General features: G+C 44.8%; 1 protein-coding gene across 10 annotated transcripts in view; it reads left to right on the top strand.

Annotated features, from left to right (window-relative positions):
- The window catches only part of SCAP (SREBF chaperone), a 109,910-nt gene that overhangs the window by 11,546 nt on the left and 70,749 nt on the right, over window positions 1-27,615 (top strand). For 7 of the 10 annotated variants that reach the window (XM_084621509.1, XM_084621512.1, XM_084621505.1 and 4 more), the window contains one exon: window positions 17,904-18,130. In XM_084621509.1, coding sequence (XP_084477635.1) covers window positions 18,009-18,130 — 122 coding nt within the window. In that variant the 5' untranslated portion in view covers window positions 17,904-18,008. Of the gene's footprint in view, window positions 1-1,454; window positions 1,476-8,728; window positions 8,875-17,903; window positions 18,131-27,615 lie in introns of those variants that run through there. The other 3 variants (XM_084621508.1, XM_084621514.1, XM_084621510.1) reach the window with 3 other exon arrangements.

Below are 27,615 nucleotides of genomic sequence, written 5' to 3'. Positions count from 1 at the left end.
GTGGGAATGGAACCTGAAATGAATTTTAGATTCTCTGCACAGAACAGATTCAGAAGCAAGGCTCCAAAATGTCCAAAGAGCTGAGTCAGTATTCACCCACACAAGACACCAGCCCCCAAAGGGTCAGTGCTTGGGTTGTGATTTTCCCACAGGAAATGTTCTGTTTCACTTGGCCTTTGTGTGTCTGCACTGCACAAAGCACGCTGTTCTCGCCATGGGAATAGAAGCAGAGAACAGCAGTGTGGTGTTATGAAGCTGGCTGTCTAGCAGGCTCATAAAGGGCGATTAATGTCCTCAGCACATACTTGATTTTTCATCTCTGAACCTCTCTTTAGAGAAATGGCTCCAATTCCCACCCACCAGCCCGCGTTGGAGCAGATGTCAAAATGTCAGTTCAGTCAGGAGACCTTTTTTATTGGGTGATTGGAAGGTTGGGTTCTATGGGTTCCTCTTTCATTTCCCCTCTCTCTTATTGTTGCTGCTATTGGAGCATCTTTCAGGCTGGGAGAGGAGAGCTCCTACTGCAGCTGCTGTCAGTACTCCTCCATGGATCTGCTTTGGTAAGGGGGGAAGAGAGGCTATAATGTCTAGCAGCTCCAGGTTATGGATCAGCTGAGCAACTTGTGCAGTGGCTGCTTGTATAGAATGCTGGCCTTGGGCCTGAGATGCCTGCTCCCTGGTGTATACCTGATCTAGGGCCCAGAGACCTCCTGTGTCTCTTGTAGTTGGTAGCAGACGGTGGTGGAATTCATTTTCATCTGTATCTTCATTGTGAACTCTTTGATGTTCTGAGTTTCAGGTAACTTGTACAGCAGCCACCTCTGCAGAGAGTGCTGGCAAGAGACTTCAGAGACCCTTGGCTGCTCAGTGAAGACAGAGAGGTCAGATTATAGACCCTGGTGTTAGAGGTGCCACTTGCAGATGCTGTGTGTCTCTGGGGGCACAGCACAGGACTGTGGTGTCCTCCTATGCAATCTCATCATGACAGCAAGTTTGTGTCTGTACGGTATGTAGATATGCATGTCAAATTCTGCCAAGTAAGGAGTGCCCTCTGTCCTGTAATGGCTGTCTGTTTACCTAGCCTGCTTTGGCTGGAAACTGAGCTTTCGGCACCTGTTACTGAACCTGTGATTCCCATGTGACAGCACAGTTTTGGAATAGGATGTTTCATCCAGCCCCAAACAGGATCAGTCCTGTTATCGTCTCTTGTTTTGAAATGACTTTGAAAGTAGAAGTTATTCTGTAGTCAATTCCCTGCTGATCTCTGGGGATGGACGCTGCTGGGAAGGTTATCGGTCTGGTAAATACACTGCAAGCGAATGTAGCATTAGGAAGGTGAATTCCCTCGGACAGTCCATGTGCCCTGTTTAACCTTCAGAGCTGCGTTGTAAGGGAATACTAGCCAGCTTTTTTTGCTTCATATTAGGCAAAGGGGGAGAGAAGTGGAACAACCTGTACAGATCTGCATTTTTTTGGTGAGTCCCTCCTTCTTCTGAAATAGTATGCAGCCAGAGCTTACATACGCAGCTACGCCAACAAAGGTCCCAGCATATGCTGCTTCTAAGCTGAGGGCTGGTCCTAATGAAAACATGTGTTTCCCTCATGCGAAGGAGAAGGGGGATGTCCGGTCTCTGTCTACTTGCTCTACAGTATGTGCGGACTGTGAATATATTTAGGATACATTTTACACTCCAGTGGGGATTCTAATAGTCAGCAGTGTAGCATAATGTGTCTATTCACCACTGTTGGATGCACTCCATCCCCAATCTCATATCTCCATACTAGCTGCTTTAAATAAATGTTGGCAAGTTAAAAATCCTATTTAAGGCAGAATCGTTTAGCTATGTTTCTAAAAAAGTAAGATTAAGTGAAATTACTTCTTTAAAAAAATCAGTGCTGCTTATTAACTGCTTTTCTCGAAGCTTGAACAATGAATATATAGTACTTATTTTCACTGTCCTACTAGCCCAGTGTTCTGGTATGTGTTGCTAAGACTGCAGAGGAATACTTAAACTATTCTTCAATTTTTTGTGACATTATGGAAAAGCTAGTTACAATGAAATTTTTTGAAACTTTTTTTTTTAATCTGTTAGTGTCCTGCTAAACTGGCTCAACCTTGTGTTCAAGGATTTGTTCAGAGGGGAAGGTTTAGTGACCAAAGCATCAGGTTTGAAATGCGTAGGCTGTCTGGAATCCTTGGGATCAAATCCCAGCAGGGTTGATTCATCTTGTCTTCTTCTGACATAGATAATCAGAGTTCTGTGACGCTTGCTGCGTGTGGCTCTTTCATGTGGGACCTTAAAACTGTATTGGTTTTAAAAAAAAAAAAAATCACGGTGTTTTTTTCCCCCCCATGTCTTTAGTAAAATCTACCCTCCACCTCTACTACTGAGTTTGTGGTGCACCAGTGTACCTTACTGCACCCATCCATGCTCAGGGCGGCTGCATTTCAGTGGTGAAGGGATGTCTTTTATATGTGGAGTCTGTAAAATGATTTTCAGGGTGAAAGGAAGAAGTGCAGAATATATAATGCTGCTGCGCAGTGAGGAGGAGTGGTATATGTGTGCAGAAGAGTCATCCAGCAACTGTTACCTCCCTCAAGGAGAAATTCTTTGGGTAATCTTGGAATCGCTCACTTCCCGCCCTGGTCAATCTGACATTACAAGCACTTGGAAACTTTCAGCCACTGTCTTGATAATCCCGAGAGTAAGCTAGCCAAACCAGAGTGTACAAGCCACATCAGAAATCTGAAATGCTGCAGGGTAACAGGGTGTACTCCTTTGCCTGCTGAGCCACGCTTCGGTGTTGGGCTGTCTAGTCATGGCTTTTCTCAGTTGGGTGGGTTTATGGCCAAAAGAAGTAGCCTGTTCCTCTTCTGTGCTTGGGAAGTGTGGCAAGCCTGATGGTTTACATAAAGTATGTGGAAATGGGAGAAAGGTATTTTACAGTGCAAGACTTGGGCCAGGTCTACACTAAAAAGTTAGGTTGGCTCAGTTACGTTGCTCAGGGGTGTGAAAAGTCCACACCCGTGAGCGACATAGTTAAGTTGACCAGCCCTCCAGTGTAGACAATGCTAGATCAACGGAAGAATTCCTCCATTAGCTTTGCTACCACCTCTTGGGGAGTTGGATTAACTGCAGTGATGGGAGTGTAGTAAGTGTCTACACTGAAGCACTGCAGCTGTGCTGCTAAGCGGTCTAAGTATAGACAACCTTATTCAGTATGATGGGTCTGTCACTGTTACATACTCTTCATTAAACTTTGTACGCTACAGCTAGCTTCAGTTAGGCTTATTTTTAACTATTGATTGTCACAGTTCAGGGCAACTGCACCAGTATTTCCCCCCCCCCTCCTCCCCCCACCGTGGTCCACCAGGGGCACCCGATTGAAGGTTTCTGGCTCCCAGCTCTCATCTCTCTTGAGCAGAGACTCTTGACTCTCTCCCTCACTCTGTGGAACTCTTTGCCAGAGGATGTTGTCAAGGCCAATACTATAACGGGGTTCAAAAAAACTAGGTAAGTTCATGGAGGATAGGTCCATCAATGACTGTTAGCCTGGATGGGCAGGAATGGTGTCCCTAGCCTGTTTGCCCAAAGCTGGGAATGGGCGACAGGGAATGGATGACTTGATGATTACCTGTTCTGTTCATTCCCTCTGGGGCACCTGGCATTGGCCACTGTCAGAGGACAGGATACTGGCCTAGATGGACCTTTGGTCTGACCCAGTATGGCTGCTCTTATGTTCCTGACTGGGGTTTGTCTAGACTGCACAATTCTCCTGCCTATGTTATGATATGTCCAGCAGGCCAGACTTCCCAAAAGGCCAGCATCTGCGCTTTGCTTTCTCTCCAGAAGTTATGAACAGTGTATTGCCAGCAGTTACGAGTTACTATACCCCTCTTTCAAAGCAAGCACAATTCTTCTTAAGGTGGATGCATTACAGAGATATCATATTAGAATCAAGAAAAGAACCCATATGCATGCTAAAAAGCTTCTCCGAGGTCACCCCAATTCCCCCTCAGGCTCTGGTAGTTGTCGATCCTTCACAACCTACAGCTGGATTACAAATTCTTTACTGTCTCAGATGCAGAACCAGACCAACCATGAATAGTTCCGTCTTTCCTTTATCCAGCTTGAGTTTGGTCTTGGCCTCATAATGTCAGCTGACAATGGCCCTATCCTCAGAGCGTAGTTTCCAAAGACTGGGTTTCTGCATAAATGGAGGTGGGGAATTTGCATTCACCTCCTCAAAGTTATTCCCCAGAAAAACCATTTAACATTTTTTGTTCCGAAAGTCCATTTTTTTCTGGCAGATTGTTCAGTAGAGTCCTTGTAACTCCAAGCCTTGTATTTGTCAAATCTCCCCCCATTGAGAGAGTACATACAATTCCAGCCCACAACAATACATAAACCATTCATTTAATACAATTGACCCCAAAGATTCTTAATCTGAATTCAGTTAGGTCTCCCAAGAATATTGCAGGGTATTGCCATCTCTGGTGATTTTTATCAGTTTGACAAAGTGGCATCCCTCTAGGCTGTAGCCTGTGCCTTCAGAACGTGTACAATGCATGCAGTGGCAGTGCAAGCTTTCCCATCCCAAGTCTCAACCCCACCACAGACGGACCAACCTCGAGTGATAAGTCTACTGCCAAAATGAAGGCGTCAGCTCTGATGGTAGATTTTTGTGGTGTGGACACATCTACGAGGAATTGATCTGAAATCCCAAGATTCATTTCATATTGGTCCCTGAACAGCCAATGGACGTGTGAAATATTTGTCGCTGGTGACCTAGGGGGTCAAGGTCCCATTACCAATTCCCTGATCTCTCTCTGTTCTCTCCATAGACCGGTCATACTAACACAGAGATGCTTTCACATATAGGAGCTATTTTGGCCACTGCTGACTTAGTCTGAGTTTGAATTAGTTGGCTGGAGATGAAAGCCATCAGTTTCCCACAGATATTTTTGCATAACTCAATTATGCTGTTGTAGCATTTATTTCACAGTGACATTACCAGATCCCCTAACACACAGTATGGTAGCATACAACTGATCTGGATAGGTTGTCTTCAATCAAATGGACCAGGTTCAGCTCCAATTCCATTGCATACTGAATTTGGTCCATTGTTTCTCAAAATACTTTATAACATTAAACTCCTGTAAAAGGGCTTTAAAGAGAGGAAAGTGACTCTTGTCTGAGTGAGAGTTCCTGATAGATGGATAACTCAAGAGAACGAGCTACTGCCAGCTGGATAGTCAGGGCAAGCCATGGTGTTTTTAGAAGAGAGATGAATGAGGAAATAGTGTCTGGTGTACTGCTCCAGTATGGAAAAGGGCACAGGGAAGGGAGTGGGGGACATGTAATGAAAGGGCTGTTCTTAGGCAGCTGGTATATACTGACAAAGTTCTTTTGGTTACTAGTAGCAGAATACAGTAGAATGTGACTTAATGGGGTGATTACCTGACCACAGAAGTGTAAGAACAGGTCATGATCTGCTGGAAGAGAGGTTGGGCCCTGGGGTGAATGGAGTGTGAGTGCTGGCTGTTCTTTCTGCCCATATTGCATTATGGAAGAACAGCAAGAAATGATTTCACTGCATCCACATGAGACTTCTGTGACCTCGTCTGTCTTGAGGTACTCTGTTGTGTTAGATACTGCTTGTCAGCCAGCGGGAAAACTCCTTTTTAATATAATCTTGTAAGCATTTATGATGTGTAATGACTTCATGCTTAGGCATTGTGATGTCATCGGGTCTCCAGCAACCCGCACAAGACCAACTATCCAAATAGCTCTCCATCCTATTGGCTCTGGCCATATTTCACTTCCTGCATATGGAAGGAAGGGATGAAAAGTTGTGGGATAGGGACTATCACCTTCCATCTCAAACCTTTGTGGTAAAGTAAATCTTACATTAGTGAACTGTGTTCCCTTGTACGCCTACTGAAGTCTCCTGGACTGTCCTAGATGGCAGAGCTGATTGAAAGGTGCTCTCCCTAGAGAAACCAGTAGCAGAATGTCCCACAGAGGTTCAGCTCTCTTCCCGAGGGAAGGTCCATCCTTACGAGTGAGGCACACTAGTGGGGAAGCTAGCCCCGCTGCTGCCTGTTGGTGAATGGAAGACTCCTATCTCCACAGCTGTCCAAAGAGCGCAGTTCACCAGTGTAAAACTTACTTACATATTTGCAGTCAAGCTTTGCTTCCCTTCAGGTGATGTGGCTTGCTGTGCTGTATTTCTCTGCAGTGGTTCAGAAGTGCTATTGCCATCTCTTACTGTACCTAGGAGAGGGGAGACCAGGCTGAGGTAACAATGTAGTTTCTGGCTCCAGCTTGTTTGAATCTTCTTCTATCCTATTTGTAGCATGAACTGGTTATAACCTGAATTCTCCTCTTCTGTGAAGCTGTTGCAGCATTGGACTGGCACTTTGTGGTGAGGCTGCGGATGCCGCACAATGTCTTTGATAGACTGTGTAGCAAGACTGCTTTGAGAAATGTTTCTCAAGCAATAGTGGAGTAATGTTGTGTTGTGCCATCATTTCTTAATGACAGGTTTCAGAGTAACAGCCGTGTTAGCTGGTGAAAATATAATGCGGTGCAGTCCTTAGGCAGCTTACAGGTATTGATAAGCTTCATCCCACCCTCGGGGCTCTTAAGTAGTTACATTAACTATTGTTTGCTGGGTGTAAGGATTGGTAGTTAATAAAGCATTGTAATTGCACCAAGAATTGGCCTACCTTGATTATCACTACAAAAGGTATTTTTCTCTCCTGCTGATAATAGCTCATCTTACCTGATCACTCTCCTACAGTGTGTATGGTAACACCCATTGTTTCATGTTCTCTGTGTATATAAAATCCCCCTACTGTATTTTCCACTGCATGCATCCGATGAAGTGAGCTGTAGCTCATGAAAGCTTATGCTCAAATAAATTTGTTAGTCTCTAACGTGCCACAAGTACTCCTTTTCTTTTTACCGAGAGAAAAGCATCTTAATTTAAATCACACTTGAGGCAGGTACTGGAATTTTTGTAATCCTCGAACAGTAATAATGCTCTGCACTTAAGACAGGAATGGATAAAAGATGTACAGAATTATTGTTTAAGCACCTTTTCATCTGAAGATCTCGAGGTGCTTAAAAAGCCCAAACCTGGCTTCTGTTCCTGGCTCTGTTACATGCTTTGTGTGTGCTAGGGCTGTGGGTCCCAGTCATTGATTTTAAAAAAAAAAAACCACACCAAACTGCTGTGAAGTGAATGGATGGAGCATGAAGCTTATGTATGGTGGTTCACATACCACAGAGTGGGATCCCCTATTCTAGGGCACGTTGTCTAACTTCAGTGCACCTCCATTTTTTACCATTAGTAAAATGGAAGGAGTATCTCACATGGGGGTGGTGGTAGTTTCATTACATGTCTGGAAAGTGCAGTGAGATCTTTGGATGTAAAGTGCTCCAGAAATGCAAAATACTGTTTTATGAGCTTATGAAAGAATTCTTTAATGGCCTTTCTATTTCCATGTAACCTTTCATTTTTGTTGGGTTGGTTATGCAAGACTTGACAAATCCTTTTGATAGTGGAGAGTAGGAAACGTTCTCTGAATAAGTGGGTTCTAAGTCAACAATAATTTCAGACTCAAAGCTTGTGGGGGTCTTTTAAAGAAGTCTAGCCATTATAGTTTGTGAATGTGAACTGATGCAACAGTATCTTGAGTCTGCACACTGACAGTTCTAATGCATGTGCTCCTAACACTTTCAAGAATTGGAGCAGAGTGAAACTGACCAAAAAAAAAAAAGCCCCCTCCCCTCTATCTTTAGCTAGTGCCCTGTACATTTTTCAAGACAGACTACTGGTTGCTGGGCTGGTGTTTACTGTAAAGAACTTCTCTAGCCCCTACTGTCTGAAGACTTCAAATTTTCAAGAATTAACAAATGCAAGTTTCTTTCTGTGAGGACAGTATTACCTGAATTTAACAAGCAGAGAAAGCAAAGGCACAGTGAAATTACATGACTTACTCAAGGTCATGAAGTGAATCTGGTGGAGGTGAAAGTAAAGCCCAGATCTTCTGACCACCAGCCGGTGCTCTACTGTTTAGAAAATGCTCCCTCCCAACAAAATACTATTAATGTTAGTAACAAAAGTTACTGATATAAGTTAATTTTAGTCCCAAAAAAAGTAACTTCTGTGAGCAAGATGTTTTATAACTTAAGTAGGATATACTCAGTGCTCCTAAGTTGCTCCTCTCTTGGCTGAAAAACACTGAGGTGTTTGTTCTAAGCCATGTGGGATTCAACAGGTCAGTGATACAGCGAGCCAGTGCCCGTTAGAAATCCCGTGCCCATCAGATACAATGACTGATTCTACATCTCTGGCTTAATAGAATGTAAGGAAAGCAGCAGATGCTTGAGCTTTGGGAAATAAACTGTTTCTTTTCCTGCATCAAGTACTAGGAGACTAGTTCTAGATGTCTGATTAACATGCCAAAAATGCCAGCTGTCCCCAGAAAGCAGCAGGCTGAGAAGCCAAAGGGAAATTTTAAGTGGCAGCTCTTCTCAAAGAGTGAGATTGCAACTGTTCTTCAGTAAACTTGGCTTCTGTTTGCACAGATTTGCCAAAACAAACAGGCAATAGTGGGTGTACAGGTATAGTGGGTAAATGACCTAGTGGACTCCCTGTTTGGGGCAATGACGTTTGGTCTCTTTTGTAGGAAGGTTAGTATTGGGAGCTCAGTTTTAAACTGACAACTGTAACTTAAACAGGTTTGCATATTGCTTTGACTGTGCTTGGTTTCTCAGGGTCAATACCGTAATGACAGTGGATTCTCAATTGTCACCTTGTCAGAAAAAAGAAGCTACCAAAATCAGGCTGCTCCAATGCTGAGTAAGTTGATGCGTGTTTGCTGTAATGTGGGCTCGGCTCACATCTCACAGCTGTGTTGTTGTACTGTATTGGGTTCTCAAAGCAGTTAAAACTGCATATTCCTATCACAGATGGCAGGTTTAGCCAGAGTGCGTCTAAGAGCAGAAAGGCAGAGGTGACCTTAGGTCTTACTGTCAGGAAGCTTTTCCCTCTTCTTGAGACTATACTGTCCAGTGCTGGATTTTATCACATTACTCCTAGTTAGACCACCTTGAACAAGCCTAAACAACTACTTTCCCTCTTTGCTGTTTGCCTTTCAAAAACTTGTAGGCAGTTATTACCTGAGTAGCCTTTTAGCCAAGCAATATGGAATTTATTTATGGTGGTTAAAAGCTTTTGTTAAATATCCATGTTCCCTGTCTCTTGTTAGGAATGTGATGGGATTTATATCTGATTAAGGCAATCACTGTCATGGGGCATATTCCTTTCTCATCACGCTGTATCTGCTTAACTGGCTTATCAGAGTGACTGACTTATACCTTGCCATAATGAATCTGAGTCTTTGATAGGGTATGCATATCCCATACTGGCCAGGAAAGGGTCAATGACCTACAGTGGGCTCAGTCAGGGCCCCCCTATACACCTGCAGTAGGTGTCAGGCTTGGAGGGAGGGATTAAAAGGAAAGAGCAGAGCTCATTTTCATCAAGAGAAGGAGACCAGACTTCCAGCTCTCACCCTGAGAGCTGTTCCTGCACCCAGAATTGTATAAAATCGCTTTCTAAAAATCGACTTCTATAAATTCAACCTAATTTTGTAATGTAAACATACTCTAAGTGTCAGCTGCCTGTCAGAGCCTCCCTGAGGGGAAGGTAGGCTGGGGCCGTCCATCTCTTGATTTGCTGCTGGTGACTTGCCTTTGGTTGGGAACAAGCAGCTGCCAGCCAAATAAAATCACCTTTTTGTTTCTGTACACCCAACCAAGGACTCAGACAGCGGGTTCTCCTGAACCCAGGAGAGACCTGGGTCATGCAGTCAAATCTTTTTATAATTAGACCATTTTGTGGAGTCACAGTTCACACTGGGTAAATGTTTGTTGCAGAAGGGTCGCTGGCAGCCTCAAGGGTATAGATTTCACTTTTTTCTGCAGCTTTGCCTTTAAAGATCCAGAAATATTTATCTTTTCAATTTTGTCATCCATAAAAGTAAGTTTTATGTCAGGGATATCTTTCATTCATGTGAATTCCAACATAGTGCTTTCTAGTTCTTGCAAATCCTCAGCCATCAAGAGAACCTCTCCTTGAAAAGTGAGAGTCTCAACTGTGATTAAGTCCATTGTGGGATATAATGTGTTCACAAACTTGCCTGTCTTAATGTCCTAAACAATTTCCCTAACTCAGGCTGCATCAGTTCTGATTCAGTTTCTGGCCTATGTTCCAACTGATGGTTTTTAATAATTGTTTTCAGTGATCTGGCCTGACTAAACACCCAGCATACATGTTGGCTATTTCTAAATAAGCTCACCGTTCACTCCAGTGTATTAATGAGGGCTTGAAGATGCTGTTGCCTTTTGAGATCTTGAAATTCACTATTCTCAATTCAAACGTTTAGAGGTTTTTTTTGAGATCTCAAATAGCAAGCTGAAGGTTGTGCTGGCTTCAGTGCACAGTATCATGAGGTTTACATTTGGCTTGCTCAGTATTTGAGCAGCCTGTATTTACTGTTGCACTAAACTCAGGCAAATCAGTTTTGAAAACTCTCTGCTGAGAGAATCCCCCACAACTGTTAGCTCTTCCCTTATTCCCTCCAGATTCCAGCCTACTGTGTCAGCAAAGAGAATGAAAGGTTAACCGTCTTGCACAAACCTGACATACAGTCTCACGGCTGATCTATAGACCAGTAAAAGTGGATCTGTTAACAAAGACTCATCAAACCAAGATTTCATATGCATTTTTGAGAAACTTTCCTGACTCTGCAATTACCTCTGTAAAGTTTCCCTCTGTGGGTATTAAATAGAGTTTGATCTGAGATTAAGGCCGTATTTGTCGTGCAGGTTGCAGAGTGTTTCAGAATCTCAAGATGAAGTCCAATTTAACAGCTCTGTAACTGGTTTAAAACAGGGTGGTCAACTTTGGGTCACCTCCAGGTGGACTTGATAGAGCAGCCAATAATGGGCACTTCTTGTGGACAAAGTGACACACTTTCTGCTTCCCTGAATTTGACATGAGCAGCAGTATGGTCCTGAATAAAGGAATTTTTGCCCGTTTACAAGAAGATTGCCCTTATCAAGGAAACATCTCATGCTTTCTGCAAATTACACATTTCATCTTTCCAACACACAACTTTTGGGTAACCTTTGCTTTCCGTGAATTGTGGAAAGTATTTACATCTAAGTGTCTCATTTTGTGGCTTATTGTTCTCTACTGGGGTGGGCAAACTTTTTGGCCCAAGGGCCACATATGAATATGGAAATTGTGTGGTTGGCCATGAATGCTCATGAAATTGGGGTTGGTGTGTGGGAGGGGGTGAGGGCTGTGGCTGGGGGTGCGGGCTCCCGGGTGGGGCCAGCTGTGGATGTGGGGTTTGTGGTGTAGGAGGGTGCTCTGGGCTGGGACTGAGGGGTTTGGAGGGCAGTAGTGGGATCAGGGGCGTGACTCGGGTGCAGGCTTGGGCCGCACTCACCTCAAGCGGCTCCCGGAAGCAGCGGTATGTCCCTTCTCCGGCTCCTAAGCAGAGGCACGGCCAGGTGGCTCTGCTGTGCACTGCCCTGTCCGCAGTTCCCACCCCTGCAGTTCCCAGCCAATGGGCGCTACAGGGGCGGTGCTTGCGATGAGGGCAGCATGCGAAGTGGAGCTCCCTGGCTGCCCCATGCGAAGGAGCCAGAGGGGGGGCATGCTGCTGCTACTGGGAGCTGCACGGAGCAGCCCCTGACTCTGCTCCCTGGCTGGAGCGGGACAAGCCCCAGATCTTGCTCCCCAGCGGGAGCTTGAGGACCGGATTAAAACGGCTGGTGGGCCGGATGCAGCCCACGGGCTATAGTTTGCCCACCTCTGTTCTATACCATGTGCTTTACGCTGGTTTTGCTCAGGGTCTTGGAATATAAGAATGGCCATACTGGGTCAGAGCACTGGTCCATCTAGCCCAGTGGCCTGTGCGAGATGCTCATTCAGAAGGAATAAACAGAACAGGGCAATATTGAGTGATCCATCCCCTGTCCTCCAGTCCCAGCTTCTGGTAGTCAGTGGTTTAGGCACACCTGGAGCATGGGTTTGCATCCCTGACAATCTTGGCTAATAACCACTGATGGGCCTATCCTCCATGCATTTCTCTTATTTTTTTTTAACCCAGTTGTACTTTTAGCCTTCGTAACATCTTCTGGTTCCAAAGGTTGAATGTGCATTGTATGAAGAAGTACTTCCTTTTGTTTTAAACCTGCTGCCTATGAATTTCTTTGGTTCTTTGTTATGCAAGGGGGTAAATAACACTTCCTCATTCATTTTCTCTGTACCATTCATGATCTTCTAGATCTCTGTCATATCCTCCCTTATTTTTCACTCCATGCATCTGATGAAGTGGGTTTTAGCCCACGAAAGCTTATGTCCAAATAAATTTGTTAGTCTCTAAGGTGCCACGAGGACTCCTCGTTGTTTTAGCACCTCAATTGTCCAGGGGCCCCACTGATTGTTTGACAGGCTTCCTGCTTCTGAAGTACTACATTGTTTTGCTGTTAGTTTTTGTCTTTAGCTAGCTGCTCTTCAAATACTTTCTTGTCTGCCTTCTTATACTTTTACACTTGTCTTGCCAGAGTTTATGCTCCTTTCTATTTTCCTCAGTAGGATTTGACTTCCAATTTTTAAAGGATGCCCTTTTCCCTCTAACTGCCTCGTTTACTCTGTTTTTAGCCATGGTGGCATTTTTTGGTCTTGTATAGTCTAAATAGGGTTGTCAAGCGATTTTTAAAAAAATAAACCGCGCTGTTAAAAAATAATCGAATACCATTTATTTAAATATTTGTGGATGTTTTCTACATTTTCAGATATATTGATTTCAATTACAACACAGAATACAGTGTTCAGTGCTCACTTTATTTTTTATTACAAATATTTGCACTGTAAAAGTGTTTTTCAGTTCACCTAATACAAGTACTGTTGTGCAATCTCTTTATCATGAAAGTTGAATTTACAGATATAGAATTATGTAAAAAAATACCCTGCATTCAAAAATAAAACAATGTAAAACTTTCGTTTAGAGCCTACAAATCCAATCAGTCCTACTTCTTGTTCAGCCAGTCGCTCAGACAAACAAATTTGTTTACATTTGCAGAAGATGATGCTGCCTGCTTCTTGTTTATAATGTCACCTGAAAGTGAGAACAGACATTTGCGTGGCACTGTTGTAACTGGCATTGCAAGATATTTACATGCCAGATGCACTAAAGATTCTTATGCTAAAGATCCTCATGTCCCTTGATACTTCAGCTATCGTTCCAGTGGTCGTGCATCCATGCTGACGACAGTTTCTGCACGATAATGATCCAAAGCAGTGCGGTCCGACACATGTTCATTTTCATAATCTGAGTCAGATGCCACCAGCAGAAGGTTGATTTTTCTTTTTTGGTGATTTGGGTTCTGTAGTTTCTGCATCAGTGTTGCTCTTTTAAGACTTCTGAAAGCATGCTCCGCACCTCATCCCTCTCAGATTTGGGAAGGCACTTCAGATTCTTAGATCTTGGGTCGAGTGCTGTAGCTATCTTTAGAAATTTCACATTGCTATCTTCTTTGCATTTTGTCAGATTTGCAGGGGAAGTATTCTTAAAGCGAACAACATATGCTGGGTCGTCATCTGAGGCTGCTATAACATGAGATATATGGGAGAATGCGGGAAAAACAGAGCAGGAGATGTACCATTCTCTTCCAAGGAGTCCAGTCACAAATTTAATTAATGCATTTTTTTTTTAATGAGCGTCATCAGCATGGAAGCATATCCTCCGGAACTATGACTGAAGCTTGAAGAGGCATATGAATTTTTAGCGCATCTGGCACGTAAATATCTTGCGACGCTGGCTACCACAGTGCCATGCAAATGCCTGTTCTCACTTTCACGTGACACTGTAATTAAGAAATGGGCATTATCTTCCATAAATGTTAACAAACTTGTTTCTCTTAATGATTGGCTGAACAAGAAGTAGGATTGAGTGGATTTGTAGGCTCTAAAGTTTTACACTGTTTTGTTTTTGAGTGCAGTTATGTAACACAAAAAATCTACATTTGAAAGTTGCATTTTCATGATAGAGATTGCATTGCAGTACTCGTATGAGGTGAATTGAAAATACTATTTTTTTATCAGTTTTACAGTGCAAATATTTGTAATAAAAATAATATAAAGTGAGCACTATACATTTTGTATTCTGCATTGTCATTGAAATCGATATATCTGAAAATGAAGAGAAACATCCCAAAATTAATAAATTTCAATTCGTATTGTTTAACAGTGCGATTAATCGCGATTAATTTTTTTAATCGTAAGTAATTTTTTTGAGTTAATTGCATGAGTTAACTGTGATTAGTTGACAGCCCTAATTCCAAATCAAAAATAGCATTTAGTTTGAGCCTGTGTTTTGGTGTTTTTAAATTCTCGGAGACCAGATTTCATGGTCTTTGACATATTTTTCACAGCTGTGAATTTGGTAGGGCTCTAGTAATATTTAAAAGTACTCCTTTACATCTGACTGTTCATCACTATCTCCTACCTGTAATTTACCACTACTTTGGTATCCTCTTTATTAGGATATAGAGTTCCCCCTTTAATAAAGTCATCCCTAAGGGATATCTCCTCCGAACCATGAGCTCCTATTGGCTTTCCTCCAGACCGGAGTTTAAAAAACTCCACTACGGCCGTTTTAATTTTACATGCCAGTAGCCTGGTTCCGTTTTGTTTTAGGTGGAGCCCATCCTTCCTGCATGTGCTTCTCCTTTCTCTAAAGGTGCCCCAGTTCCTAATAAATCTAAAGCCCTCCTCCCTACACTATTGCCTCATGTATGCATTGAGACCCTGCAGTTCTGCCTGTCTTCCTGGCCCTACACCTGGAACTGGGAGCATTTTAGAGAATGCTACCATGGAGGTCATAGTCTTTGATCTCTTACCTAGCAGCCTAAATTTGGCTTCCAGGACCTCTCTCGTATCCCTCTCTATGTCATTGGTGCCTACATGTACCACAACCACCGGCTTCTCCCCAGCACTGCACATAAATCGGTCTAGATGTCTTGCCAATTGTGCCCACATATCTATTCAGGGGACACCATCACAGGGCCTAATAACATCAGCCACGCTATCAGAGGCTCATATACCTGCACATCCACCAATGTGATATATGCCATCATGTGCCAGCAATGCCCCTCTGCCATGTACATTGGTCAAACTGGACAGTCTCTACGTAAAAGAATAAATGGACACAAATCAGATGTCAAGAATTATAACATTCATAAACCAGTCGGAGAACACTTCAATCTCTCTGGTCACGCAATCACAGACATGAAGGTCGCTATCTTAAAACAAAAAAACTTCAAATCCAGACTCCAGCGAGAAACTGCTGAATTGGAATTCATTTGCAAATTGGATACTATTAATTTAGGCTTAAATAGAGACTGGGAGTGGCTAAGTCATTATGCAAGGTAGCCTATTTCCTCTTGTTTTTTCCTACCCCCCCCCCAGATGTTCTGGTTTAACTTGGATTTAAACTTGGAGAGTGGTCAGTTTGGATGAGCTATTACCAGCAGGAGAGTGAGTTTGTGTGTGTGTATGGGGGTGGGGGGGATGTGAGAGAACCTGGATTTGTGCTGGAAATGGCACACCTTAATTATGCACATTGTAGGGAGAATGGTCACTTTGGATGAGCTATTACCAGCAGGATAGTGAGTTTGTGTGTGTGGTTTTTGGGAGGGGGGTGAGGGGGTGAGAGAACCTGGATTTGTGCAGGAAATGGCCCAACTTTATTATCATGCACATTGTGTAAAGAGTTGTCACTTTGGATGGGCTATCACCAGCAGGAGAGTGAATTTGTGTGGGGGGGTGGAGGGTGAGAGAACCTGGATTTGTGCTGGAAATGGCCCACCTGATGATCACTTTAGATAAGCTATTACCAGCAGGACAGTGGGGTGGGAGGAGGTATTTTTTCATATTCTCTGTGTATAAATAAAGTCTGCTGCAGTTTCCACGGCATGCATCCGATGAAGTGAGCTGTAGCTCACGAAAGCTCATGCTCAAATAAATTGGTTAGTCTCTAAGGTGCCACAAGTACTCCTTTTCTTTTTTCTAGATGTCTTGTGAGATCTGCAACCTTGGCACCTGGTCGGCAGTTCACCGTGCAGTTCTTCCAAACCCAGTCATTACAAACCCAACTCTGTTTCTAATAATTGAATCTCCCATTACTGTTACCTTTCTCAAGCTAATAACTGGGTTCCCCTCCCCTGGAGAGTATCCTCAGTGTGAGAGGATACCATGACATCATCTGGAAGAAGAGTCCCAACTATGGGATTGTTTCTCTCCACTCTAGCTTGATTATCTTCTTCCCCAAAACACTAATTCTCCTTAACAGCACAGAGGCTGTCAGACTAGGGTGGAACTGCTCTTCTGTATTCCTGAAAGTTTCCTCTATGTACTTCTCTGTCTCCCTTAGTTCTTCTAGTTCAGCCACTCTGGTCTCAAGAGCCCATACTATGTCTCTGAGGACCATGAGCTGCTTGCACTGAATGCACACATGCACCACCTGCCCACAAGACAGGTAACCGATCATGCTGCATTCAGTGCAATAAACTGGATACCGCCCTCTCTGCTGCTGGACTCTGCCTGTGTTGTTTTTTCTCTTGTGTGGGTGGTGTGGTTTGGTTAGGTTAGGTTATGGGAATATTATTGGACTAAATTTAGAATGTTTGTTAGATGTTTTTTCCTCTCACACTCCCTCTCTAACCTCCACTGTTTCCTGCTTCTGTTTGTTGGCTCGTCTTCATTATTATCCCTTGCTGATTCAAACTAAGTCTTTTTAAAAACTCAATTTCTTTCCAAAAGGCTGGTTTGTGTGTCCCTTCATATATTTTTTTAAATTCTCTTGAATGTCTGCGTATACTAGTAGATTTTTATAGAAAAGTTTGAACTGCCTGATCCTGGAGCAGCTTCTAGGTCTGCATTTGTGAGGCAGTAACAAAGCATTAGGTCCTGTCCTACAATCAAGGCAAAATGTCTTTTGCCAATAGCAAGCACTCAAGCTGTGTTTTATTTTACTGCACAGTCTACTCTGGCTTGATTGGCAAATTGAACCATTGCTTGCTTTCCCCAGCAAAAGTAAGTGCCTTGAAACTGTCTGTCTGTAGCTGTAAAGTCTAGGCCCAATCTCTTCCTCTGCCTCCCCCCATCACCACAATTGGATCGCTAACTGCCAGGATGCTCATACTGAGGCTCAACCTCAAGTATGCTCAGCAGTGTGCTTCTCTGTGGTCCCCCCTTCTCCTAAGACAGTATTTGTATTGCTGACAACTAGGCCCAAACCCTTCCTCTAAGTGACATGCCAGCATAGGGCATTCTGCCACCTCTTTTGAGTGGTAGCTCAGTTATGTTGCTGTGCCCAGCCCCTTCTTCTCCCTACCCATCAGGCACCCCACTTCCATTCCCACTCAGCCCTTCTGTATATCTTCCCCTCTAGCTGGTATCTCATCTCGCTTTCTGCTCCCCCTCTTCTGACTGACAACTTTATTCTGTTCTCTGTTCATCCCCATCTCTCTCTGCCCCTGAGGCACCTACATTCTCTTGGTTCTGTTCCCGCTCTGCCCCTAGGACTGGCTGCTCACTTGCTGTGCCTAATGACACGCAACCTGCTCTCCTCCTCTCCTGTTGTCTTCGTCTGGTGGTCAGGGAGACTGATGGCACAACTTATTGCTCAGAAGCCCAGGACAAGTTGTTTTTCCAGCTTGCTCCCGAGGAGATGTGCAGCTGGATGGCTGTGAAGCCAAGCTGACAATGCTCCTGTTGCTCCTCTGATTCACTCTCTTTCCCCTTTCCAGCTTCCTATCCTGCATACGGTGCCTTTGCTGAAGTGCTGCATATGGTGAACCTGAGAAACCCGCAGGACACATTCCGGGATGGCAGCTAGGTGACGACAGCTGAGGATGACCCTGACTGAAAAGCTGCGCGAGAAGATATCGCGGGCATTCTACAACCACGGGCTGCTGTGTGCTTCATACCCCATTCCTATCATCCTCTTCACTGGCCTCTGCATCCTGGCCTGCTGGTAAGTGCTGCAAAATACTTGTCTGCACAGGTCATTGCTCGGTTCCTTGCTACTGGTCTGTGAGGTTCTTTCTCTGAGCATGAGCACTTTGGTACGTGCTGTCCCTGAAGTGTTTGGGAGCTTCCAGTCATTGTCATGCTGAGGAGCAAAATGGAAAGCCAGGGACAAAATACCTTGATGTGTAAAAGCAGACCAACTAATGGTCAACTCTGAAACCAGAAATAGGAGGTGAGGAAGGGGAAATGATGGTCTTCCCCCACCTACCTACCCACACAATATTCAGCCTAAACTACTGTTCCTGGAACTTCATCGTCTTATCCTTATCCAGCTCAACCCTAGCTCATCTGCCCAGTTTTTGTTCTTGTAACTCCTGGCTGCTTGGTTCTTCTCTGAAAATAGGAACTCGGATGGGGTGTAGGGTGCACTTACTATTGTTGGATGATCAGGGATGTTGGGCTGGTTCGTAAGAGGCCATTATTATTTAGACTGGGCTCTTGGGGACTATGGCAGTTGAGACTGGGGACCCAGTTGTGCTAATCACTGTGCAAACACATGAATAGTTTCTGCTTTGAAGAGCTTGCACTCGAAGTATCTGCCTAAAATGATCAACATTAACTGAAGAGTGGAAGTTGATCTGTTGACCTGTCTCTCCTCCTCTCCAAATCCCTTCTTTTAGGGGGCCTCCAATCTGTGTTAAAATAGATGATAAAGAAATTCCCCTTGAGCGCTCGTTTTCTACTTGCTGTAGGGCAGCTTCCTCCATATGCATAACACTACAAGGAAGTGATTGTTAATAACTATTTCTGTAGTTCCTGATACCTTCTTGTTTAAAGAGAAATTTCCAAAAATGCATTGGACAGCTGCTGAAGAGTGTGGAATAAAAGGGGCCTTTATCCGTGTTTTGCAGTGTCCCAAGGCATGGGAATGTTGGTCCTAGGATTAAAAACCTCCTAATGGATGTTACTGATGTATCCATTACTAATAGGTCTGGGTCTCCATTTGAGAACACAGAATTACTCTTAATAGCACTGAGGCATGCTCTGGAAGAAGAGGAAGTTGCCTCATATCTTGTGGATCTGAATAGAGTTGACTGTAAATTCCAGCATAGTAGCAATTTCCAAAAGGGATTTGTTTCTCTGTTGTCAGTTGAGCTGAACATCCATCTGAGTATCCCATACTGGATATCTCCACTTCACGAGCAATAGGCATTACCAGTACAATGCTTCACCTTTTGGCCTACTTTCCTCTCTGATTTGTGCTTTAAACAGCACCCTTAACATCTTAATTTCCTCGGGTAAAAAGGGGTCCATTTTAAAACTACCTGCTCACCTGAGCACCCAGCCTGGGAAAGACCCATGGAGCAGCCATCACAGAGCCAAGATTATATTGTAGAGTAACATAGATTTGTCGACACTGAGAGTTGAATGACTCTGTGCAGTAAATATTACTTATGGGAGTCATAGATATCAACTGCTACAGAAATGTATTTCTATCAGAGGATAGGACTCAGAAACTGGTGGCCACAAGGCACAAAGATATTTGTTTTCTAGTCATATCTGTCAGGGCTCTTAAGTCTCAAATCAGAACGGTGATATCTTACACCAATGTACTATTGAGAGTGAGATTCCCTCTGGGTCCTCTCCAGAAATTTCCTAACTTCTTCAGCCTACAGAAGCCATCATCACCCCTTCCCTTGTCCCATTGTCAAAAGGTACCCGGAAGGGCACAGTATGTCAGAATTGGAGATGGGATTAATTTTCTCCACCAACCAGCTTCAGTAGCAGGGACGCTCATTTAGGTAGCAGTTTCATCCAAGGTTAATGAAAGAACGGGCCTCCCTCACACTACCACTTACATCAGACTCGGAGCACTTAGGCTGTAAGAGCTGTAACTCAGTCCTAGTCAGCCAAGATGTACTGGTGATGTCTTACAACACTTTTTCAGTGGCTTTCATCAACAAGAAAGGAGTAACGCATCCTTAGCCCTGGTGTGTCTCTAATATTCTCCGTTCTGGGTGAAGGGAAGAAGTAGTGGGGGGCAGGGAAGGAGAAAAAAGTCTTCTGCATTTTCAAGCACTACATATAAACATCAAAGCATCTGGTTAAGCAGGAATAGGGTAAATCCAGGAGAGTGGAGTCTACATCCCAAGATCTTTGAGTGTTGCATCCCCATCAATGGACCTATGTGCATCCAGGATCCAGCAAAGATCCTGGAGACTTATTCCAGATGGAGATCAATAGGCTGCAGCTATGATCATGCACTTTCTTCTGTGGGCAAAATCATGAGTAAATTTCTGTTCATAATGTTTTCCGGGACAGTTTAACCAAAGTGAGCTGAGTTGGCCCCATATTGTCTAGGAGTGTCTAGGTTCTCGCCTCCAATTTGGATGGTAAACACTGCTCAGATATGCTTTCTCTTCAAGAAGGATCTAGTCTCAAAATCCAAATTCCACAGCCAAGCCCAGAGTAATGTAGCTACAGGATATTTAAGAGGTACCAGTTACAAACACATCCAAATAACCTATTTTATCATACCTTTAGCCTTGAGAAAGTATGCCATAAACTGGGCATCTTTAAGGACCTGGTCTATGGGGAAGACATAGTGCTAAGTCATTAGCATGGATCAATCTACTCAAGGCAAGGGCAAAGCATATCTTTTTGGAATTCTTACAGTAAAGTTTTTTAATATAGTCCTAAGACCTCATACTCAAGGCCATTTGGTAGGCATTGCCAGCTCACTAGAGACTGCAAAGGGGCATGGGATTGTCCGCTCACTCAGACATAATTTTTTAGAGCTGCCTTACTTCTCAGCTCTACATCAGTGAGGAAAATTCTCTTCTGGGAACTAAATCTTGTATCAAATATCCTGACTAGGGAACCCTTTGATCCCTTATAAGAAGTGCCATTAGATTTTCTAGCTTCAAAGGTGGTCATCCTGACTGCAATCTATTGGGCAAGGTGTGGTGTTTTTTGTTTTTGTTTTTTAAATTTAAGGTCTATGGGGAGCTGCAATCCTGCATATCTCATGAAGCCAAATTTTGCTAAGAGTTAACACAGCCTTCATTCCCCAAATAAACCTGGTTACAATAGTGTTTTCTTCCAGCCTTCTTGACTTACACACAAAAAACTTAATAAATTTAAACAACCAAACAAGAATGAGCACCCTTCTGGCATGCTCTGTGTCAGCTCTTAAAAAAAAACAACAAAAAAAAAACAACCAAATCAAAACATTGAATGCAGAACTAAATTTAATCAGTCTCTAGCTTTGTTGGTCTAGAACACCCATCATAAACTAAACAAAGCTACCAAGGCTTCAGTTATTAGATGGCTAAATTGTTGCTTTCAAGCTTTCCAGGGTTGAAGCCATCTTTCTCCTCAAACGTTTGTGCAGAGCCATGGAAGCCTCCTGTCCTGAAGGACCATATGAAACATATAAAGAGATGTAGGGTGGCATCTAATCATGGAAACATGTTTCCACATCTTCACCAAATGTTACAAATTAAACGTGCACGCCTCTTCAGTCCCTGCTGTGGAGGAGGGCTCTCCCTACTATTCTCACCCAGTAACTGATAGATGCAGTTTTGGAGGGTTTGTAATCTTTTGTTTCCCTCTCTGGTGAGACATTTGCTGTTGGACATGCCAGTCTGGTGGATCTGGAGACTTTCCCTGCAAAATTCCTTAACTGGCCTGAAAATATCCTTTCTTCTAGTGGGAAAGTCTGCAAATCAAACCCAATTTGGCACAAGGACTAAAGTTTAAGGGAATTAGCTCTATGAAAAAAGTTTGGAAGTATCTTGAACTGGCTGGGGCTTCATAGGTTGTAGCTGTTTCTAGCCTGAATTGATTGGTAGGTCCGGTTCTGCCTCCACGGAACTCCAAAGCAAGGTTAAGACCCATTGTAATGGATCTGTGGACTTTCCCGCTAGAAAAGAGAGCGTTTTCAGGTGAATTGAGAAATTTTTGTATTTTACTCAATTGCTAATCTGACTTCAGATGTTTTTAACCCTTGGAACTAAGCTACTTTATGTTCCCAATACCCAAAGGGACTGCAGTCTCTTGGGGGAGTGACTGATAAAATCAGAAGCAAATACGCTGCGGAATGGGACTTCCCCAGTCTGTTTCCAAAATAAATCATACTGGTGGCACGGAGATAAAAATATGAAAATCTTTGCCACACGATGCACATTTGTTTTTTGGGAGTCCTGAGAGCATTCCTCAGTGGAATGCAGACAGTACTCATTCATCGTTCAGAAACTGGCATCTCACCATTATTAGCTTAGGTTTGTGCATTTACCAGAGTTAAACAGTGAGCCACTGTTGCCAGCAGCTGGCTGTGAACCAGACCATCCCTTGCCATTACCACCCCTGCCCACGGATCATTACTGGCCTAGAAAATGAAAACCTGGTTAACCGAAAACCAAATAGATCACATACATCTTGTGCTGCTCCCTAAATCTTGTCAAGCTCTTTTAGAACCACAAGTGGGAATGAATTGAATGTAGAGGGTCCCTCAGCCTTGTTCCTCTTGGGTGACAGGCACCAAGAACAGTTCAGCCAGTGGAATCTCACTGGACCCAGGTGGTGAGGTTGCGCTATTTTCCCTGTCTCAGCCAGACTGAGGATTGGATGAGAGCTCTTCTAAAGCATATATTATCCTGGTACCTGTGTGGTGCACAGGGTGGTGGTAATTGGTAGGTTCTCTCTTGTAAGGGCTGGCAGTTCTCCATCCTTGTTTGGCTGGTTCATTAGCAGAGGGTCCCTCGGGGATAATGTGGAGGTGGTGCTGCTGGGTTGAGGAAACCTCAGGAGTAGATGGTGGAGGCTCTTCTGATTCAGTGTTTTGAAGAAGGCTTGCAACAGTGGGGTTGGCAGTTCTGCTGGCTCCTCAGCTGCTCTTAGCTCAGCTGGCGGTTCTCCAGCCTTCCTCTTTATGCTGTGTTGAAAAGATATAAAAGCAAATGGGGCATAAATATATTTGGTTGGACTGCATCATGCTGTATCTTAATTACTCAAGTTCAACAGTAATAGAAACCTGCAGTCAGGGCCGGCTCTAGGATTTTTGACGCCCCAAGCAAAAAAAAGTTTGGCTGCCCCTGCTTTTTTTTTGTGCCCCCCTTCGCAACCCCTTCCCCAAATCCCCAGCCCAGCCTCCTCCCCAGGGCGTGCTGCATTTTCCACCCCCACATTGCTTTCTGCGGCTCCCCCCGCCGCCCCCCACAAACCCCCACCCTAGCTCACCTCTGCTCCGCCTGCTCCCCTGACCACGCCACTGCTCTACTTCTCCCCCCCCCCCCTTTCAGGTGAGGGAGAGGCAGCGCATTCAGGGGAGCAGGTGTAGCGGAGGGGAGCGAGGGTGGGGGGGAGCACAGGAAGTAAGGGGGGGTAGAGGAACCGCTCCCTGCCACAGCTCGCCTCCGCTCCACCACCTCCCCCGAGCATGCCACCACTCAGCTTCTCCCTCCCTCCCAGGCTTGCCGTGTGAAACAGGTGTTTCGCGCATGGCAAGCCTGGGAGGGAGGGGGGAGAAGTGGAGCAGTGGCGGCGTGCTCAGGGGAGCAGGTGGAGGCGAGCTGGGGCGGCGGGGGTACTGTTCTAGGGGTGGCATGGCCGGCACTGGAATGCCGCCCCAAGAAATGTGCCACCCCAAGCACCTGCTTGTTTTGCTGGTGCCTAGAGCTGGCCCTGCCTGCAGTTGACGATGGCTTGTCTCTGTGCTGTGGTTACAGAGAGCCCGCAAGCTGTGTTTTGGGCACTCGGTGTCTAGAAAGGACCTTTCTCAGAACCATGGCTGCTTCTTAGAGCTTCCTGTTTTCTAGAGTTGTCATTGATTCAGAACCGTACTCTCTTCCTCCCCACCGCCATCCTTTCCATTCCTGCCTTGCAGCTAGTGTTCAGGAATGCTCACTGGAACCTTATTGCTCTCTACGTTTCAGCTTTGTTTTCCTCAGTCTTTCCTTCTCACCAGAGATCCATTTTCTGCCATCTCTTCTCACTCCTTTTAGAGCCGTTTGGAGTCGTGTGGTGCACACCATCTTAACAATGAGCTCGTTTCGTTAGGTTTCCGAGTTCTCACCGTGCCTGGCCACTTGGGGAAAGCTGGAATCCCTTGGGCATCTCCGCTGGAGCGCTTTGGTTTATTTTAAACACCTCTTTTGTTTCCATAGGCGCTCTGTTTGCTTCTGAAGTAGTAGCTCTGGTGAATTTCTCAGTGTCACTGCCCTGCTGTCTCCCAATTCCTTTCTTCTCTTCCCGCTGCCAACTTACTTCTGCTGTCGGCAGTCACCAGAGCTGTTTCAGTATTAGGCCTGTCCATATTAATGCTGAAACCCACCTAGTCTTGTTAGCATCTTCTTTGACACCTGTTATTGGGGTAGCCTTGAACAGGGCCATAAAAGAACACTCAGATTCTATGGCTTTTGTCTGATCTCAGAGCCTTTAATCCTCACAATACCCCTGTGATATAGGTAAGTATTATCTTCCCCTGGAAACTGATGCAAGTTGCAACCACCCCAAGATCAGAGAGTCTGAGGCAGGGCTGGGAATAGAATCCAGGAGTCCTAACTCCCATTCCCCAGCTTTGCCTGCTAGAGAATGCTCTTTTCCTTTTACACTTTGTTAGTCTAAGGCAAGTGTAACCCTGAACGGTTTTTTGCAGCAGTCCATTCTCCAAGGCGGTTTCTGAATGCACACAAGGTACCAATAAGGTAGCAGCTTGTTCCTATGGGCAAGGCTTGAGCAAATGTAGAGATTGTTATGGTTACACATTAAAATTTAAATAGCTGTGGTTGTTTGAATTGAATGCATGAATATTCAGTTCAGATAACTGAAGGGCCATAATCTGCCTAGGCCGGGAGTCTCAAACTCAAATCACCACGAGAGCCACATGAGGAGCAGTACATTGGCCTGAGGGCCGCATCACTGAAACCTTTTCCGTACAACGATACAAAAGTATAGTAAAAATGAGAATAATATAGTATGCTATTAAAAATCAATGTATTAACTTTTTTTAAACTGTAATGCAAAAAGTCAGTGCTAATTTTGACAAGTCATTTCATTTTTGGACACTTAGCTGGCAGTGTTAATTTGTTAATTGTATGAGTTAAAAATTTTTTCTGTCAGCCTGTGATAGGGTATCCATCCCACACAAGCTCTGAATGGGTAAATGTGGGCCAGAAAGGGCCAATTAACCTTATATGTTGCACCTGGAGGGAAGCCAGGGATTGATAAGAACTAATGGAAGATGAAGCCCAGCAGGGGGAAGACCTGGGCTAGGATGATAAAGCCAGGAAGTGACAGCAGGAAGGAGGCTGCAGGGTGGAGGTCTGCAGCCACTCGCTAGAGGGAAGGGGAGTTGGCTAGAGACGAGGAGGTCAGGAGGAGAGTAAACCCCATGGTTCTGTCCTGGGTTAGGGATTCTTACAAGAGGCCTAAAATGGTGGAGAACCCACAAGAAGGTGCTCCTGCGGTGAGTGGACCCCTTTAAACAGGTCTGCAAATGTACCTTGTAATTTTAGTCCAGCAATGTTCTTTCTCACTTATGCTTCTTCACCAATACTATATTCTGCAACTGGAATTTAGGATCTTGTCTAACTCCCATTGAAATCCAATGGAAAGAATGTCATTGACTTCAATGGGGGTAGGATTAGACTCATAGTCAAAAGTTCTGTTGATGATGCATTAAACTAGAATAGCATACAGCTCATGCTCCCCCTCCCTGCCCCTATTCCAACCCCATCCCCAAATCCCTGTCCCAGCCCTGCCTCTTCTCCGCCGTGTCCCCGTTCCTCCCTCCTAGAAAGTCTGAAGCACTGCCAAACAGCTGTTTGGCGGCAGGAAGCGCTGGGAGGTAGGCGGAGTGGGGACGCTGCACGCTGGGAGGAGGGAGGGACGGGAGTGGGAGAGATGGCGTCTATGGCGGCCTGCAGGAAATAGCTCCACGTGTTTGAGAACCCTGGCCTAGGCAATTATCCAGCTATACATATCAGCATATGGTTTTAGATGTGTCATCTAGCTAGGCAGGGGGTAGTGTGGTCTAGTGGACTAAACACTAGAAGAGGAGCCATTCCTGCATTCTAATCCCTGCTCTGCATCTGACTCACTGTAATGGTTTGGTTTGTTGCTGCTGCTGCTGTCATCCCTCGTGTTGTGCTTGATGCTGTGAAGATACATAGTAAGGATTAAACTTTCCCCAAAAGTTTTACAACGAAAAGATAACACAACAGATGGGTGAGATAGACGAGATGTCCCGGGTGGGATGGAAGAGACAGGATAATAAATATATAATAGGATGTGCAAATTTGTAACCATTGCAGCTCTCCACCTGCCTAACCATTATCTGGTTGCATTACACTGTGCATTTTCTCCTTAAAGATACCATCATCTTTTGGGTGTCAGCCCCCGAGCATGAGACTGGTAGAACTCCTTAGGGACAGGTGGAGCAAGAGCCAGAATCACCACTGGCTGTTGTGGGCCACCTGCACAGCTTAACTACAGCCTTTGAAGCCTTCCAGTCAGTTAGCAGAAGAACTCCCTGTAGTAGCTGCATCCCTATCAGTTGCTGCTTCATCTCTTCTTCTGCATCACTTTGAAGCTGTTGGGTCCACTAAAACCAATATTCAGGTTTCAGAGTAACAGCCGTGTTAGTCTGTATTCACAAAAAGAAAAGGAGTACTTGTGGCACCTTAGAGACTAACCAATTTATTTGAGCATGAGCTTTCGTGAGCTACTACAGCTCACGAAAGCTCATGCTCAAATAAATTGGTTAGTCTCTAAGGTGCCACAAGTACTCCTTTTCTTAAAACCAATATTGGAAGTATGAGGCACTTTGCCTTGTCACCTGAGTCTGGGCTTTGGTGCCTATCTGTTGTGCTTTGCCACCAATGATTTTGGTGCAGCCGGGCAGGGAGCTGGACGGAGCTGCTTCTGCATGAGAGAGCCTGGCTGGGAGGCAGAGCTGGTTCTAAACTGGAAGTTGCTAGGGGATGATGCAGGGAAATCTCTCTCTCTCCTCCTCTACACCCCTCCACTGACCCCTTTTCAGACGCATGTCACTGACACAGGCGTGTTAGACTCTCTCAGGTGGAAACGGCTCCGTCCTGCTCCCCACCCAGTTGCCAGGGAGAGTAGCCAAACGTGGGGCAGGGGGAGGCGCAGGGAGAGAAGGAAGGACAGAGAGAAGGAGCCCCCTCCCCCATGCAGGTAAGTGGTGTGGGGAGATCTCTGCCCCGGGCTGGGTGCAGGGCAGGAAGGGTCACTGGGCAGGGGAGACACGTGGAGCCTTCATGTGTCCTCCCCTTTAGCTTGTGCCCCCCAGTATGGGAAGGCACCAAGCGAATCTGCATTTAAAATGTAGACTGGCAGAGCTATGTCGGTCCGGGCTGTGGAAACACCACACCCCCTAGCGACAAGGCTATGCTTACAAAACCCCTGGCGTAGAGACAGCTACGCTGAGACAAGAATGCTTGTGTGGGCATAGCTAACATCATC

This window comes from Lepidochelys olivacea (genome assembly GCF_965140295.1).
Source record: "Lepidochelys olivacea isolate rLepOli2 genome assembly, chromosome: 2".
Taxonomy (NCBI): Eukaryota; Metazoa; Chordata; order Testudines; family Cheloniidae; genus Lepidochelys; species Lepidochelys olivacea.
This window is presented reverse-complemented; position numbering and strand designations above follow the sequence as displayed.